At 37.5% G+C, this 19,446-nt stretch overlaps 1 protein-coding gene across 2 annotated transcripts in view; it reads right to left on the bottom strand.

Moving 5' to 3' along the window:
- Positions 1 to 18,198, bottom strand: part of LOC106942450 (ras-related protein Rab-26) — a 37,205-nt gene extending 19,007 nt beyond the window's left edge. The window contains exons 1-4 of one of the 2 annotated variants that reach the window (XM_015025734.1): positions 17,978 to 18,198; positions 17,617 to 17,804; positions 16,001 to 16,111; positions 44 to 85 (exon numbers count right to left, since the gene is read on the bottom strand). In XM_015025734.1, coding sequence (XP_014881220.1) covers positions 44 to 85; positions 16,001 to 16,111; positions 17,617 to 17,802 — 339 coding nt within the window. In that variant the 5' untranslated portion in view covers positions 17,803 to 17,804; positions 17,978 to 18,198. Of the gene's footprint in view, positions 1 to 43; positions 86 to 16,000; positions 16,112 to 17,616 lie in introns of both variants that reach the window. The other variant, XM_015025727.1, reaches the window with a different exon arrangement.
- Between the last annotated feature and the right edge of the window lie 1,248 nt (positions 18,199 to 19,446).

Here is a 19,446-nt window from a genome sequence, read left to right as displayed (position 1 = left end):
TTTCATTTTCTCTAAACTTACATTTTGATGGTGAATCACTTACCTGCAGCTTCACCTTGACTCCATCAATGGTCAGCACTTTGTTCTGAGAATGAAAGCAAAAAAAAAGAAAAAGAAAAAAAAGGTAATTTAAATGTTTCAGAACACGCAAGATGTCAATGTTTATTTTTGTTTGTGGCTAAAAGTTTTGTCCTGTCATGCTCTCATGCACCTACATATAGTGCCTGGAAATTTCCATCAATTCTGCATTTCTCCACCTCACTTGGACTCCTTCAGAAGACGTCTGCCCTATTATAATTCTGCTGGTGGATTAAGTCTCTCTGCTCTCCTCACCAATCTCTTACTAACCTCTGAAGGTTACTGGAATCTCAGTGACTTGCAAAAGTATGCAAACCACTTCAGCTGTTTCACTTTGCAACAACTACCTCTGCCAGTGTATTTTGTCAGAATTTAAAAAAAAAAAAAAAAAAAAAAAAAAAGACAAAGTAGTGCATGAAACTGTCATCAGGGTTATGTATGGACTTTATATTCTACATACTTATATTTTTCAAAGAATCAGATGTCAATTATTCTTCTAACACCAATCATATTACTTGGTACTGAGGAAGAACTGAGACGTTTTCCACTACAATCATCCTACTTCCGATAGAATATTCCTAAGTGTTTCTGGCAGTGACCTCCTAATTCCCTAATACCTGAAGAGAGACTAAAGGTATTTACTGCTGATGAAGCTCAGACCTGGATAGTCTTTGTTGACGTGTGGAGCCCAGACTTCTTCGAGAGACCCAAAGGTGGGAAATGACATACATATTCATGGAAGAATTTGAGCTGTGAGCGAGACTGTAAGTGGAGTCTGAAAGAAATCTCACAAGACAAGCTCCTTGTTGTTGTTGCTAAAAACAACCCAAAATGTGCTTAGAGGCTTCATGAATATTTAGTGATCCAGAAAGGAATGTGGTGATCACAGCACGGTGAGGACTTTGGGGGTTTAGCTCAGCTTGATTGCTTTAGTAATAATGCTGAATTTGTTAGGAGAAAAAAAATGTTCAGGTTAGACCTTCTGGGGCCAGAAAAGATGATGAAATGGAGCTTCTGATCATTTAATATATGTCAGATTACTGTGATATGAAGAACTGTTCAGAAAGACAGCAAATCCCATCTTAACAAGATCCACCTCCACTTTGCCTACACATCTCTCTCAGCAATGGTGTTCACAGAAAGCTCCACTTTCAGGTAAGTTTCACTCCCCGAACTGCTGCGAACACCCTCTAAGACAAGAACATCTTCAAATACAAAATCCTCCACTTAGGAGCAACACACTCGGTGTTAGCCACTTAATGCTTCTCGTCTTCCCCACAATGTACACGACTGAGAACTTCCCCTCAGAATAGATTCACTCAAGCAGCACTTCGTGCGGATCATAAATTACAGATGTTAGAGAAGCTTTCAGAGGAGCCCGTCAAAAGTGTGAGCCTATGAAACATTAATGGCTGCAGCACGATGCAACTAACAGGAACATGACGTCCACAGAAAGCCGCGAGATGTGACAAATTACTAGTGCTGATAAGAATCGTACGGAAAAGGCCATCCGAGGCTGTTCCACGATGTCTCTGCAACTAGTGAATGACGCTACCTGCACTCTGCACACAAGTCATAAATCAACTCACCAGGGCAATAAACTGGAGAGCAGATGTGGGATGGAAGTGCTGCGAGACAGGGTGGTAAACCCAGCCCCCAGCTGCCATGTCTAACGGACACTGACATACTGTGCAAACACACTGCACCGAAGTAGTCAGTCATATAACAACCACTCCTGTCTGCGTCAGAGAAACACATTTCAACCAGCCGGGGCTTAAAAACTGTGGCACAACTTTAAATAATACAGTTTAAGCTCCATAAAAATAAATATTTAATAAAGATCATATTTTGACTGAGCAAGATTATGTTTTATGGTGCCATAAAATCTTTGACAATCTTCCGTTTGCCAACGATTTTGATAGGCAAATTTTTATTTTTCCACTTCACAACTCTGCATTGAAATGGATGAGAGCACATTTGCAAACAGTATTATATGCCTTGCAAATATGCAGTGAAAATTTTGTCAATTTTTATTGAAAATTATTTGTCAATTCCTTCCAAATTAGGAAAAAAAAACAAAAAAAAACAGCCAGTGCGTTTCTTGACTTTATAACAGCACAATACATCTACAACTATCATTGCATCCATTGAACTGACTTATAAAATATATCAATCACCCTAAAATGACACATTCGTTTGTATAAAACCAAGCAAGTGCTAAGTTAAGATGTTAGTCGCATACTTTTATAGGAAAATTAATCACTTAGATATGTTATGAGGATAACTAATGCATTTTCTTTTTTCACTTTTGTCGTAATGGGTGGTTGTGGTGGTGAGAAGAGGAGGCCGAGACCCAGGTAAGATGGTGAAAATGAAGAATTTAATCATAATATGCTCAGAAGACAGTCCAGGACAGGCAGCATGGCAGGAAACAAGCACACAGCTAAATGCCGGTAGCAACTGTTAATAAGGACTAAACGGGAGCAAACACAAACCAGGACTTGGCAGTTCTACTGGAGAGTACAGATAGTGACGACTTGCGTAACACAGCAATAGACAAGGAGCCGACGAAGAACACAGACAACAAGTGAGACTAAATACACATGGGAGACAACGTGGAGGACAGGACAGAGACTCACAGGGAAACAGAATCACACAGAAAAACTCAAAACTAAACACACAGAAACACGGATCATGACAACTTTCCAGTGCGTTCAGAGCAAAGCTGGCTTAGTCTCTTCAAACTACAAGATTAAATGCTTTACAAATATTTGAGTTGTAAAGTACCAGACATGTTTAAAGAGCATAAGAAATCACACATCACATTTACATATAATATAACCAAGATTTCTCAAGGAATTCATCTATTGATGCTGAACTTGTTGAGTGAAAAAACAATATTTTCCAGGAAAAATGATTTGACCAAAATCCTGGAAAGTCATTGGAGAGCAGAGCTTAATATAGCCAAAAAAGAACAAATAAGGTTTCATCTGAGAAATTGAACACCCGCTGCAGAGCTCTGAGGTAAAGTTTTTCTTCATTTTTGACTGAAGCCCCGCTTTTTCAAATCACAGCAATACCTGCAGTCAGTGTAATAGGGGCAGCTTTCACTTTTATTGATTTCCTCACTTGGGTGGCCAGGTGAGGCTGAAGATAGACTAATTGAAAGAGTGAAGGGCCTTTAGGTCCTTTTAGAACTGAAACTGCAGTGCTGCAAAAACAATAATAACCTCCTCTCCTCATTCAATTTCAGAGGATGGCAGCAAGATAATAATAATAATAATAATAATAATTAAAAAAAGCATAATGACATTAGAAACAGAGAGGTCTTTTGCATTAATGCATGGCTGTTTAGTAAGTTAGGTTTTCATCCACTGCCCCTGTCCAAAACAACAACAACAACAAAAAAGAGATAATTTGAATTTGACTCAAATATTATATTTCAATATTTTACGAGGCAAGCTAAATTGACTGGATGACTACTTTCGTACCATCCCTGCATCTTCATATTTCAGGAAAGCCTCTGGTTTGGGTTTGATCCTCCACCTGTAACCTGCAGCAAAACGCTCACACCAACGCAGAGGCTCACTGCGATCACGGCGACCCCTGAGGCAGGTCAGACACAAGCAGTTTTGGGGGAATCATATCATGCAGTCATTACTCATCTGAACGCAGTGAGAGCCAGGCTCGACTCTTTCCATGTTTGTCTTCGTGATATTTCACAAGGAGTGCTGATAAAAATGGAAACGGCATTACGGCTCTAAGTATGCGTTTGTGCTGCGGCCAAGCGCGATGCTGAATAATCGTATGAGGCAGAGGGACCATGCTGTGAAATATAGCTGGTCGTCGAAACTCCAACTCTCAAACGTGCATGCTATTCTGGATAATGAGTGTAAAGAAAACAAACTAGGGACTGTTACGGACGTCAAGATTTATCTATTTGTCTCAGTCAACATACCCTGCTTCCACAAATGGAGGCTCATGAATAGCTAAACTCAAACCATATTGACAAGCTCCTAAAAACTAAACCACTTGCACATCTGTAAATTAGAATAACAGAACTAAAAGCACCCTGAAAAAAAACTTCTTTTTTTTTTCCAATATCACTTTATTGCTCCCCCGATACTCAACAATAAAGCATTTCATTCCATCATTAAATATTCACAACGCTCCTCGGCGCTCACCTCTCTAGATTCCAGTGACATTAGAACAGCAGGTGGTAAAGCTGCTTATCATTAATAGCAGACACCTCTACTGGTGATGCAAACACCCATTTGATGCCTTCAATTTAGTGAAAGCAGAGATTCATAAAAGCGTCGCAAAAAAAGGTCTTCATAAAGGAACCGCTTGTCTTTTGCAGTGGGAAATGGCCGTATATTTTAGCTTAATTCATTGTTCAATAAATTAAGCAAAATTTTAAGAGGCAGTGCGACTTGGTATGATTATGCTCGCTTTTTTTTATTCGCACTCACTCAGGAAAGCGGGCATGCAACAAAATGGCAGGCAGCAGAGTTTGTAACAGCGAGACCAGTCAGCCGTCTCTTCATTAAGCACAACAGAAAAACGTACAAGACCAGCGAGGCTATGACTGGATGGGCAGTGACATTAACAATGACATGAGATTTCAAAGAAAAATGTTCAAAAGACAAGACGAAAAGTGAGTTTCATCCTCTTGCTGCATCTCAGTCTGCTTGTCTGTATTCACTCTCCTCTAAAATGGTTATGAAATACATTTTAACAGTCACTGAACACATGAATAGTGCCAAGTAAATGTATTTCAAACTCCTTGAACTTTTCCACATTTTCTCCAATGGAGTCCACGTGCATGTAAGGTAATATCAGTGCAAATACAGCAGCGTTGTCAAGGAACTCAGAGGTTTATGAGAGAACATTAGTGAAAAAAAAAAAACAGCCTCAAGTCCAATGAGCAAAACAGAGAGGTTAGAATGTTGTGAAAAAGTAAAATATTGGGTACTCATGGTGTCAGGGTCTGATCAGATATTAATTCAAAACACCTTAAAAGGTTTCCTGAGCCTAAATGGTCTGGGTCAGTAGGTTGCACAATGTTAGAGGACTGTCGACTTGACAAATGTCCAGACAGGAGGGTAAACCTGAAAAGGTTAATGAAGTGAGCACAGCCAGGAAATTTTAGGCCACTTTTTATGGAGAGGCTGATTTCATTTACCAGCAAGACTTGGAATTTGTCCATACCGCCAAAGGTACCAAAAACCGGTTCCATGGTCACAATACTACTGGTACTGGCAGACAAACTAGCCTGACTTGAACCTCATAGAGAACATATGTTGCACTGTCAAAAGGAGAATGAGAGACAGCAGAGGTCCAACAATAACATGACATGGAGGCTGATACCCTCATGCTGCATTGATGCAGTAATGCATTCAAAAAGAAACCCAACAAAGAACCAGCTGCGTAGAAATGAACAAACTTTTCAGAACACGACCCTTCACATTTAGATGATGTAATATTCACATTTTCTAAGACCTTCGCTGTAGAGTTTCCAATATCAGTAAGCCCCAGCCATCACAATAAAAAGAAACAAAGGCTTAAAATATTTCCCTGTATAGGAAATGAATCAGTCTAACATTGAAATTTAATTTTCATAAAAAATATATATATAAATATTGGACATTTTCATGATATCATTTTTTTTAGATAAATTATATATATTTTTTAAAAGCATTAGGACATGGATAACTTACTCAGCCTCTACAGTGAAGTCCACAGATTATAAAGTTCTGATAAAGAAAACACTTTTGTATCTTATATTCCCCTTCAGTACAAGGTCCTTTTATCAGTCTCTGATAAAAGAAGCAAAAAATTGGACATTTTTGTTGCAAATATTATTAAGCTCCTCATCACAGCAGAACCTTGCTCTTGTATTTTTGAACACAATGGAAACCAAGGGCAAGATTCAACAACCCTGAAGCAGAATGACCATTAAAAACACTCGTAAACAAAGAAAATCTAATTTCTAAGAGAGTGGCAGCGACCAAGCAATGACTAACATCCACTTGTTGCATGAGTCAGCCTCTCAAAGTCATCTGAAGATGGTGACCTCATATTTCACATAATAAAGCCAATTTAACTAGTCACACACACACTTCAGCATGTAATAATGCACTCAGTGCACTCATATCAGATGATGTTGACGAACATAGCAGCCTACCGTCAGTGTTTGAGGGGTGTGAAAGTATGCACATAAACAAAAACTCAAACTGATGAACACAATCTGAGTGCTACAGACCTTGATTGTCTTTATTTATTCCATTTTAGAGTGCCATCACCGAGGACGAACAGGCTTATGAGTCACCAGCACAAAGAACGGAGGCTCAGTCCTTCAGCTTGAGTACGTTTCCATGTTTTGCATATCTGAATCAGTACCACATACGCTGCAATTAACGATTAGCCTCATCTCTGAATAATGCCGTCTTGATTAGCAGACAGATTTAATAAGTCAGAGTAGTAAAACGCAAAAAGAAGTTAGCACCATCATGCACAAATATGATCACACGTAAGGGCAATTTAGTGAGATGATCTAACTTAACACGCATGTTTTTGTGTATTAGCTAATGTATGTAAACTTTTGCATTTGATAAATGACCCTTGGGCCAGAAAAACAGCAAATAGTCATCTCCTACACCATTTCACAAAGTATGGGATCTTTCATTTCAGTCATTGATTATTATGAACTTTGGGACTTTGCTCCATTTCATTCCTTAGAGTTAAGATTCCTCGCAGTTTGCTCTAGTACACGATGTGTTTTTTCATGCTACTCTGAGTTGCAGTCATTAGTTACACTTGCTTGATCTTAGTCCCTGAATTATTGCTTCTTTGTTAGCTCTTTGTTCACAGTCTGTAGTATTTTTGGTTTGTGTGTATTCCCAGGTTTGTGTCTCTGCTGTTGTTTACTTTTATTTTTAGTGTCTGTTTTCCCAGATCTACCCAGCAGCCTCCCACTGGGTCTCTGCTGCATGCACTCCCAAGCTGTCCCCCTCTGGCTCATTTCCTCACCTGTCTAGCATTCTAGTAATCAAGCTGCTCAGTATTAATACTAGTTGATTTACTACTTCCATTTCCAGGTCCCTTGTGGTCTTGTCAAGCTGTATTATTTTGTATACACCCCCGGCCTTTAATTCTTGTAAATTCCTGAATTTACAAGAACTAAAGTCCAGTCCAAGTGCTTATTTTCACTTGAATGCTTTTTGCCTCCTTCCTGCATTTGAGTCCTGCACCTCTCTCCTCACTTCATACTATGAAATATCTTTCATTTGTTTGCATTTTTTTTGGAAATACTCACTAGCGTTTGTATTTCAAAGTGTTCATGTTGCCATTCGCCACAATAAGGTTCCACCTGCCATAGAGCTTGGGAAATAGTCTTACCTTATTAGTTATTTTTTTTCTTCTTTCTTTTAAGAGGTTAGAAAAGTGCATTACTGGAATGGAGGATAGACTGAAATGACACTTAACAACAAAAACTAGTCTTACCTGTCCAAGGCATTTAATTCCAGTTAAGATCCCAGCAGGATTTAAAAAAAGTCACATATTTGCGATGTTAGAACACTTCTTGGTACAAGTGGCTAGAAATGAACATATTATTAATGGTTGTAAGACCTGTTTTGGCTTCCATTTACGTTATAGGCAAACACCCTTTAATCGATCCCAAACATCTCTGAACAGAGTTGGTTTGAATTTTTTCTTTAAATGTGAGAAAAAATATTTTTAAATAAAAAAATATATATATATTTTCAACAATGAAAGTAGATGTATTTTGTGGTGGTTTATGTTTATATTTCGGATTTCTTTATCGTTTTCTTTAATTTCATGAATGTGAGCACACTGCTTCCATCCATTAGACAAAATAACAGCTGTCATGGTGACGTTGTCAGTTTTCATAGAGCGTACGAGCCAACGGTGATGTAAGAGAGGCTGTGAACAAAGCCTGGCTGCAATCAGGGATCGGTATCACTAAAGCTGCCATCCTGAACCTCCCCTGGTTCATTAACAGCTTCCACATCTGCTTAGCTTTGTTGTCAATCTCTGTTTTTTATTTTCTCTGTGTGTGTGGATGTGATCACTGCCAGCTGCTAAATGTGCTGAATAACGTGTGACTGGTTAACATGACCGGGAAGCACACCGATTGTTTTCTGTGAAGTAAAAAAAAAAAAAAAAAACATGCAAAAGATTTCAGATTTTGTTTGAACGATCAATGTTTGGAAATACAAACATTTTTATCAAAAGCAGACCTAATCTTGGCAGTGTGTTACCAGGTTGTTATTGTGTTGTTGTTGTTTTTTTTTTTTTTTACCTAATCTCATGTCTTCTGTAAATAACTCTGGTTATGAATAAGACAATGCCATTGAACTTTTGGCTGAGGATGATGGTGTCAGAGGGGAGGCATGAAATCAGTATATACAAATCCTGTTTCAGCTGAAGTTACAAAAAAAATACAAGTCTTGCACAGTTTTGTCTCCTCCTTCTTCGGATACAACCAAATGATGAATTTAAAGTATGTATATCTAGTAAGCATGATTATTAAACAAACAAATAAAAATCAGCCCCAGTAACAACAATGACAGATCTCATGCAGGTGGATTCGGCTTGGAGCTAAGTGAGTATAAGGGCACATTTTGTCTTTTATTTTCTCTTTAATCTAATATTAAGTATTTCAGTTCATCATTCAAATTACAGTTGCTTAGAAATGCAGGGTAATCTAACCAGATGTTTTTTTTGTAGACAAATGTTGATTTATAAACAAAAGTGACTGTTTTCATGCAAGGAGATGGTGCTTGCTTATTGAAATGCAAAAGAGAGAAATTAATTGCACCCTCGTTTGAAAATTGTTGAAAACACCGAGGGAAGTTGCCTGATTCATACCCTCCACCCCCGCACACATACTAAGCGAAGGCAGAAATAACATCAGAGAATATATGATTCAAGGGAGGATGTGTGTTACATGTCAAACTCTTCTGTTGTGATTGAAATAGAAATATGCCTTCAAACACATCAGCCTTGAAGATAAAGCCGAAGAAGTGGCACGCAGAGTCGGTGTATGGTGAACAGGTTTAATCGTGATCTTGTATGGGAATTAAAAGTTATTTCATTGTCACCTTTAATGAGCTGATTGTACATTTTCCCATGAACCGTGACGGTTTAGCACAACCCAGAACAAACAGCTGCTGACTCCGGTTTCCATTTGCTATTCCTGAAAATTACTCTCTCTACGGCAAAGGAAAACCATCCAAAGAAAGGTTGTTTTGGTACCAGCGGCTACAAACATGATGGCATTAGTTAGTATGCCTGATGGTATCCATCTCTCCTAAACCTGTCAGGGACTTTTTATAGGCCACTTCAATCCACAGTGCTCCCAGTAAATCTCTAAACATCTGAGGATGAATTGTTACACCACATAAGCACCTTGGTCTCAAGGTGTTCTTTGTGGTAAAAACAGAAACTTTTCTTCGGGTTGGAAATTATTACCAGATTTCTATTTGGGTCATTTTTGGCCTATTTGGACACTGATAAAGTCTTAATTTAGTGAACTCACTTTATTTTTTTTGCACACATTTAATCTTCTAAGGTCGTTTCACCTGAATTAGAATCGACTTGATCTATAAACATGGGAATTGGGTGGATCTGGAGGCTTTGAAAATCACAGAACGTGCAAAACAATTAAAGTAATTCATATATTCTGTCTTAAAATGGTAAGTGGCTCAAAAGAGGCAGAAAAATATCACAGTTTTAAGTTTGTTACTCTGACCTTTAAGAGCCAGAGGAACATGTACTTAACATAAAAATCTTAATGAATAAAATATGACTTGTACCAACTATGCATCATATTCTGATCAGCAATGACTTTTTTTTACTTTTACCTTAGAACAAGAAATATTTTTACTTTGATAACAGTGAGAAATGTATTTTCCAAGTGATACACATTTGCACTGGGGCTTGTATTTCCCTGACAAGTCAGTCCAGCTCTTGTAACTCTGTCCATCAGGGACACTTTTAAAAGTCAGGATGTTCTTCAAGATTGATTTTCCAAATCACAGTTTACAAGGACAAAAAAAAAATAAAATAAAAGAAAGGCGGCGAGGATGCAAACAGAAAAAGGAAACCAAAGGGAGAGAAGAAAAATGTCAATTTGGAAAGGCTAGTTTTTATCTTGACATTACACTAAATTTGTCAATTCAGGTCATTAAACATCAAATATTTATGCAAATCAGTGCTTTTGTGACTCATGTGTAAACTCAAAGATTATTTTAGTGACTTTCACCTTCCATATCTAGTTTGGAAACCCTTGGTTTTTAGTATTTTGATGCAAAACATAAGACAACATGTGACGTGGTCTTGCTACATATCATCATCCAGGATAAATGATCACTGAGATGAAAATGTGACATCTGAACCAGACAGTACCTTTTGAACATTTACATATACTAAAGCTTAATGTGCAAATCTTTCTGAAAAGTTGCATATGAAACATATTATTAAGTAGGCAAAGGAATTATAATTATTTTAAACAGGATATCAGTGCAGTCAAGCAGTGACATGAAAAAGCTCACAAAATCCAACTGAGACAAAATGTTCTCAACTTTTGACAAGATAATAACTACATAGAAATGTTTCTTATCAAAACTCTTCACTGTTCATCAATTTATCTAAGAAAAATGTCAGAAATTGTCACTAGTGTGGCATATGAGGAGCCACTGATTGTAATGATGGGTAGTTTTAATCTAATGGTTAAATCAGCACAGTTCAAAATCATAAAAATGCAACAGCTTATGACTGAAACAGTACTTTGTTATTATATCACACCAGGCAAGTGCTACTGTGCCAAAAAAAACATATATGTATCTCAGAAAACTGCATTATTCTCTTGTCATACGACGATATTAATTGATCTTTCTTATTTTTTTTTTATTTTCAGTCAAGGGACATGACTGAAAATGACAACCATGACATTTTTACTTTCAACAATATTTCAATTTTTGATTATTTCATTGGCTATGCATGCCTTTCAAAGTGATTTTGAAAGTCTGGAACTTGATACGGATCCAGGCTCAGCTTCAGGTAAAGCTTGGCCTGGTTAATGTCCCCACGATTTTCATGACTCAAAAAGGTAAATGAGGACAAACTCGTGTATTTGGACAAGCCTATGACACGGACTCCTCTTTAAATCATGATATATGGTATAATTTGGTCATTTTTGGATTTGATCTGTAACGTTCTATATCTGTAATCCTGGTATCAACAAGGATTTTAGTGTTTTCTGAACACTAATGTTAGAAGTAAAAGAACAAATAAAGAAAAAATAAAACCTTTCTGGTCCTTGCTGTTTATGTAACATGAGTCAGTCGAGGCCCAACTGACCACTGTGCGGGAGAGTCCAAAGCATAGTGCAACTGGCCAATAATTGATATTTTAAAATCAAGTTTTTACTGAGAAGTGCAGAAACATTTTTGAAAGGTTTGTCCTAATATGAAGCAAAGACAATATAGCAGTAAAAAAAACCAACATAAAAATAAAAGCAACCTAAAGGGAACTTGAACTTTCTTTTCAATGTCTTCTGAATTTATTTCCAAATTAAGACTCTTGGATTTTAGGATTATGACAGGAGTTTGTAATAGGAGCAGAGCAATTTTAAAAGTGGGGGGGAAGAGTCTTCTTTCAGATGCAAAACACTACTACCTGTATTGAAATACCAGGTCTATTTTAAAAGCAGAATGGCAACTTAAAATAATAATAAAAAAAAAATTAAAAATGATATTCTAATTTCTATAATTAAAAAAACAAAATAAAAAAAAAATAAAAAACTTGCTGGTCATGATTATATTACTTACTTTACAAGGTCATGTTGTGTTGTGGTTTGAAACATAACAGAATGATTAAAAGATTCACTATGAAAACTAAACCTTAATTTATCTACTGGCTCAAATAAATGCTCCACATGCAGCAGAGTTGAAGATAAAACAAAGGTAATACAATAATCCTCAGCAAGCCAAAGACATTATCTAGAATACTAATTTATGTCACTGTTTGATTCATTAGGCTGCTATAGAGGAGAATTTGCATCTAATTAATTTCATTCATACCATCAAATTTACATAAATGTAAAAAGCGATGCATAAAAGAACCTTATTATTAATACATTGCAATAATGCGACACCCCTGCTATAATTAGATTCCAAAGCACATTTTTTAAAAATACAAATGAAACGTGACATTGCATTCTGCACTGAGATTTGCTTCAGTTTAAGCCAAACGATGCACTGAGGAATTTCCATAATCCTGATAACATGTTGAGATTTAAACAACATGAAAGTAAAACTCAAAAGGACAGAAGCATGGAATGTTGCTGCAGCTTTGAAGTGGGAACAGGATCAAAATCCCAGCACAAAGCAAATTGTGTTTTGTTCCAAACAACAATCAAAACTGTCGTCCCTAAAAATAACAATCACACCCTGTCACACAATCTCTGCAGACTCTCCATTAGAAGAAACAAAAGCCAAATTTTGCATCTCAAAAAAAAAATGTCCTGGTTTCTAAACTCATCAGGCAAACTGACTTCTTTTTACACTTTACGTGTATGCAATTATAATGCATCTGTGTATTTCAACCAGCTAAGTTCTACGTGAATGTCGTAAACTAGAATATATATATATATATATATATATATATATATATATATATATATATATATATATATATATATATATATATATATATATATATATATATATATACACATTTCATGAATTTAGTGATTTCTATTTCACCTGCATGAAAACATTTAAAACATGAGCATAAAAGAGCTGGAGCCTTGAGTGGAGCAGCACTGCAATTAAACAATGAGCCAAAAATACAAAAGAACAGAGTAAGCAGTAAGAAACAGCTTTGTAATTTATCATCCATTAGCAGGAAATGTTACAGACAGAGAGAGAGGAAGAGAGAGAGAACTGATGAAGGTCTTTGGTGTCCTTAGATGGACTTAACTGTGCTACTGCTATGCCATGTGTTACATAAGTAAATAAACCAACTGCTCATCCACCCACAAACACATCCAGCCCACACACACACAAGGATCAGATACTTTAGTTCAACAGGAACAGGTGGCAAATGTGCCTTAAGAGAGTAGAAGGACCTCGGATCATATATACATTTCTAAACATTAAAATCTAAGTCAACATTTTCACAAAGTGGAAAAGTTTTCATGTTGGCAGCTTAGAAAGTCCAATAATTTTGAATAACTTCCAGCAAGCCAGTTAGGGTAAGTAGCTTTTTGTAGTCAGTATCTTACCTGATCAATTTGAATGGCATATTTGTCATGTTTGCATTTTGAAGTTTAGCAAGGATAGATGACCTCCTGTGAACACAGTTTCTACATAGTTATCAGTAACATTAAACAATATGACGGTCCAAACTGGTGTGTGATGGCATTAGTCTTTGTTGTGTCACAAAAAACAAAAAAAAAACAAAAAAAACATTCTGTCTTAAAAAATGGAAAGGAAGTTGGGAAACAACTTGGTGCTTTTCTGCCACCCTGTGTCTGTTTCAGTTCTACGTGTTTCAATGCTGTGTGTAAAAAGCAGCGAGTAAAAAAAAAAAATCATAATTTTTCTGATCCTGATGATCGCAATATGAAGTTAATAAAGGGATCTGAATACTTGTTATTTTTCTATTTAAAATGACATAGGCATAACATTTTCATATGAAACCTTGATAGAGAAACTATCCAAATTTATTTAACAGCAAAATGAAGTGTTAAAACTTATTTTTGTTTAGAAACAGAAGATCTTGGGTTTGGTTTTTATTAGATTTTAATTCCTAATCAGTTTTACAAATGTAAACAAATAAATGACACCACTTCAGGGTTAAGTAATTTTCATTTCTATGGCTTCCATTGGTCTTTCAACCATTCAGGCAGTTTTTGCAATCACATTTGCTCATTCACAGACGGACTCACAGACTGGTGGGCAACATGGGGCTCAGTATCTTGCCCAAAGACATTTCGACATGTGGTGGCGGGGAGCTGGAACTGAAATCTCAATCAACCAGTTGCCAAATGACTGATTATCCCCACTGAGTATAAGACGGGACAAAATGCAACAACAAGATGCAGGTGTTTAAGGTCTTTGAGCCTGTCATGATGGTTTCCATTTGTAAACTGCTATAGCATATTGTAGCATGTGTAGACGTAAATATTTAACATTTTAAGACCAGCAGTAATGTGCTAACAAAACCTTCACTCTAGACCAGCTTTTCTATGTACGCAAATGTTTCAAAACAGAAGTCATTTTGCCCAAATGTCTCTTACATTTCTGTTGTCTGCAAAAGGAGCTCAGAGACATTGGTCAAGGCCCGCAGAGGCCAAGTCATTAACCTGCAGCCAATGACTTTTCAGACGGCATGATGAACAATGTGCGGGATACACTGGACAATATGTTTTGATGGGACAGAAAAATCCTCTATAAAATAAATTACAGTACCACTGAAAAGTTAATTTACTTAATTAATGAAATCCAAAGGAGGAAACAATATTTTAAATAGATGCACTACACCAGTGAGCTATTTCAAGAATGTATTTGTGTCAATTTTGATAATTACAACAAAAACTACTAAAATTCTAAGTTTGTAAGAATTAGATAATGCATATTAAACAAAACCCATAGAAAATAACAGAATTAGTGGTCTACTGAAAATAGTTTATGTACTGCGCAGCATATGCACTGTACTTTGAGTGTCTTTTGGATGAATTACAGCATCAGTGATTTGACACGTAGGCAATCAGCCTGTGGCTGTGCTCAGATAGCAAAGAAGCCCAACTTGCATTAATAGGTCTTTTACATTGTCTAAGCTTCCTTTTGATAGTAACCCACAGATTCTCCATATGGTTTTATTCAGGTAAGCTTACATCACAGTGATATCGTAGCTAAAAAATAAAGCAGGTATGTGCTGTATACTTTAGGCAGTGTCGACAGGTGCCAAATCATGCTGGAAAATAAAAACTGAACCTTCACGTGGCTTTTCAGCAGAAGCATGAAGAGCTCTGAATTTTACTGGCTGTGCAGACTTTGGACTTGTTAAAAAAAAAAACTCAGAGGACAAACACCAGCAGGTGACATGGTTCCTCAAATCGTCACTGAGTGTAAAAACGTCCCGCTGAACCTGAAGCAGCTTGAATTCAGCCGCTCTCTCCTCTTCCTCCAGACTTTGGGACCTTTGTTTTGAAATGAGTTGCACAAAACATATTTTCCACTGAAAAGAAGACCTCGGACCATTGCCGTCCAATTCCCTTCTGACACATATTGTCTGTATGCGGTGGGTATGGAAGCACTGAGTTTAGCTGAAGTCAAAAATCAACAAAAAAATATTCCTTTCCATATATCAAAGAATCTAACTAATGTTTCACTTTTTGAACAGAATAACATTTGATAGCTTAACTTTTCAATGAAATACTAATTTATTGAGGTGCGTCATTAATGTCTATATGTGAATAAATCTGCCTTTTTTTTCTGGCATTTATGTCAAACAAATAAAATAATAAAAAAAAGGCTCCCGGATTAAATTTATGACGTACTGATTTCTTTACGAGTCTCATTAAAAAAGTGGACCCATTCTCTCCCGGCTGCCCATTAGTGTTGGTACATGATAGACACCATAATCACCCAGATAGGCTGAAAAAGTAAAACATGTCAAACTAATTTAAGACATCAATATCTATCTTCTGACGCAGGAAAATGCTCAAAGCTCTAGGGCCTTAAAGACACAGAATGGCTCTAAAAAGAATCCTATTAGAGGCTGGCCCTGTTTCACTAACAGCGCTAAACATGAAAAATATGAAAGAACATGTACTGCTTGTGGGGGAATTTGTGATTGCTTTCTCAGCCCATTGATTCGAACTCACCCGAAAGTCGATTCCCACTGTGGAGATGAAGCTGCCGGCAAGGAAAGCCCCGTCTTTGAAACGGACCAGCAGGCAGGTTTTCCCAACTCCAGAGTCACCGACAAGCATAACCTGCATAAAACACATGAGCTGAAAAGTCAATTTGGAAGGATGGGATGAGTAGTGCTAAACATTGAACCCATGAATATTAATAAATTAGCACATCAAGGGAAAAAAAAAGGGAATAAAAATCCTATGTAGGGGTGTGAAAAGACTCCAGTCCCTCTGTATTTCTGTGTTTGGTCAGTGAAGAGTGCACACATGACTGAGTTTGTGGACAGTGGATGACCCTGCATCCTTCCTGTAAGTGTGTCCGTGCATGCCGAACAAACATACATTGCTGCGCTTCTTTGTCACAGACACATGGTTTTCATTCAGAGCTGAGATTGGATTAAAGGTTTTATGTGATTACAGTTATCAGGTTAGCTGAGGGACTCTGGGACCCAGATATGGAAATCAAAAGTGGCTCCTGGGTCCAGAGAGGAAGCAGACAGGAGATGAAAGGTAGAGGAAGCAGAGCGAAGGGACGCAGAGAAACAGGGTCACTGAGCAGATGCACAGTTACAGTAGCAGATCTTATGCTTGTTTTTTTTCTATTATTATTTATTATTATTACCTGAATTCAACAAGATTCATTAGTGACTAAAAGCTACAAAGCTAACAGGAACCTTGGAACAAGTGTCAGAATCTGCTGATGGTTACAGATTTGGGCCTTTATTGAAGAGCAACAAGAAGAAAGTGGTTGTTGAAATGAAGCCAAAAACTCATATTGGTATTTGCTATAAGCCATTTAGTGGACGCAGTAAATATGAAGAAGAATGTGCTCCAGTGAGCGATGAGACCATGATTTCTGGTCAACATGCAAAATGGCAGAGCATTGGACATCAGCCTGAACACACCATAACATAACATAATGGTGCCGACTGCATCATGTGCAGCTACGTTTCAACTGCAGATCACATTTTATTGAAAGAAGGTTCTTCAAGGTAGGGATGCAATGGGACTGAACAGCAGCCTTTTCAGAATGTATACTTGGAAGCGTCACAACTTTATACTGGTCTTTCACATAAACCCCCCTACAAATGCACTGAAGTCTGTAGTTTGTGGCAGAGTGTGGAAAAGTTTAATTAATACAAACAGCTGTGGATTCATATATAGCAATGTCGTAATATAGTGCGAAAAGACCAACAAACTTGCTTCGCAACAGTCGCTTCAAAAACATGAAGTAGGTGGCAGACTTGAAGCGTTTTGGAGGCACACAATGAAAAGCCGTGGGTGTGAATCTGTTTGCGTTTCTGTGAAGTGGCAGCTCTCCACTCACACGCGTCCTCTCCGAGCATGAAACCATGCAACAATTGCTTCGTGTGTATGCAAAGGGTGCACACACACACACACGCACACACACCTGCATGCAATGTCGTGTCATCTGCAGCATGAAAAAAGTGTACATCTGTTGTATAAAAGTGGGCAACCCATGATATGATCAAATCGCCCCTCGCCCTTTTCCGTTATAACATTGTTTTCATCGAACTGACTCACATAAAGTAAGCCTCACCTGCGCTGCTGTTTTACCTCACCTTGAAAGCGATGTCATAAAACTCGTTGCTGCTGCTGATGGAGGGTCTGCTGGGATGCACCACGCCGTTCATCTGAACAATGCTCGGGCTGCTCCTGGCAGCTTTCCCGACGCCTTTCCCGCCTGGGCTGCCAGCTGACGGGCTGCTGTTAGGGGCTTTGCCTTTGGCTGCCTTCTTGCGAGACATCGCTTCCCCCCCCCCCCCCAAAAAAAAAAAAAAAAAAAAAAAAAAGATTTCAACAACTGCGGTGTCTCTCTCTCGGTTATTTCAAACTACAATCTCAAAGAAAACATCAACCAAATCCACGAGAAATGAAATTAAAAGAAAGTTGCAGCTGTGCAGAAGTTCGACGTTCTTTCACCTGTGCGTTGAACGCATCTTTCTGGGCAATTCGCTGCTTTTCAAAGTAAGAGTGAAAATGTCGCAAAACGCTGGCTGCGTCTTTCTGCAGCTTCCTGCTCCTGATGTCCGTCTGGTTTCAGGACAACAGCCTCGGCGCTGAGAGCGGCAGCAGCATCAAGTGCATGTGATGCAGTAGAAAACCCCACCTTCACGGGAGATCAAAACTTACAACTGATTTGAAGCAAGCGGCAGAAACTCGCAAAACACGCCTAGGCTTAAGAGAGAGGTGCCGATTTGGGCAGAAAAGCTGGGATCAACAAACAAGAAACAAACATATTGAAATTTCGATGATAAAAACAGGGCGACACTGTCCTTGGTGCTGAAAGCCTTTCTTTACTCATATCCAGATTTTATGAGGAGTAAAATCTACAAAAAACAAAATGAATCTTGTAAACCATTATTTTGCTAAACGTCATGAAATCTCACATTTAGACGTATAAATTTAGAAATGTATATGTTAAAATCTGTATTTGCTTGCAGTCATATATTTAGGCAAATACAACAGTTTTTTTTTTTTTTTTTTTTTTTTTCTCTTTTTGGTTTAAACAACCTGTGGTTAAAATTGCATTTGGCCGTTCTTTGTTTTATTTTGGAATAAAACAATGAAGGGGCCTAGTTAGAAGAATGACAGTAGTAATAAAAAAAAAAAAAAAAGGGGTTCTGGGAAAAACAACTGAAACACATTTGCCACCTGTGGAGCGTGCTTTACCTGCGATTTCAGGACAACGCCACAAGAGGGTGCTACACTAATGTAAAATAGAAAAATCTGATTTACACACCTGAGATGGATTGGCGACTTGTTTAGGGTGAATCCTGCCTCTCGCCCAATGAGAACTTTAGATAGACACCATCTGAAAAAAGCTGTTTCGTAAAAGTATTCACACCCCGTAAAGTGTTTTACCTTATATTACAAACACAAATGAAAAGTTGAGATGACTAGTTGTACTTTATTTCATTTAGGGGCGCATCAGGGGCGAGCCAAGCTTCAGATTTTTATTATTTTATTTTATTTTTTTTATAAAAGTTAAAACAAAAAAGTAATTTTTCTACTTTGTTTTTGTCTGTTACATAAATTCCCAGTAATATATACATGAGTTTGTGATTGCAACATTTTAAAGTGTGAGAAAATTCATTATTTGTGCACAGCACTGTGAATTTGAGGGTCATTAAGATCTGGAAAATCACAGGTCAAAAAGTTACATGAAGGTTTAATGGTATGAAACAAAAACTACAGTTTTTTTTTTTGTTCCAGATGAGCTTAATTTGCTCTCAGTTGGAGTACTTCAGCTGATTCCTACTGCATATTAGAATACTCTAAAACTTAAGCGCTGTGGCTATTCCTCTCCTTATTATGAGTTTAATTACAACAAGATGAAGTTGACCTTTTTCCTAAATATCTCTTCTAGCACACAGTTCAGACGTACCGAG

The sequence above is a fragment of the Poecilia latipinna genome, unplaced genomic scaffold, assembly GCF_001443285.1.
Source record: "Poecilia latipinna isolate Pla-1442-1.1 unplaced genomic scaffold, P_latipinna-1.0 Scaffold96, whole genome shotgun sequence".
Classification (NCBI taxonomy): Eukaryota; Metazoa; Chordata; class Actinopteri; order Cyprinodontiformes; family Poeciliidae; genus Poecilia; species Poecilia latipinna.
The sequence above is the reverse complement of the archived record's forward strand: the minus strand, read 5'-3'. Positions and strand labels throughout refer to the sequence as shown.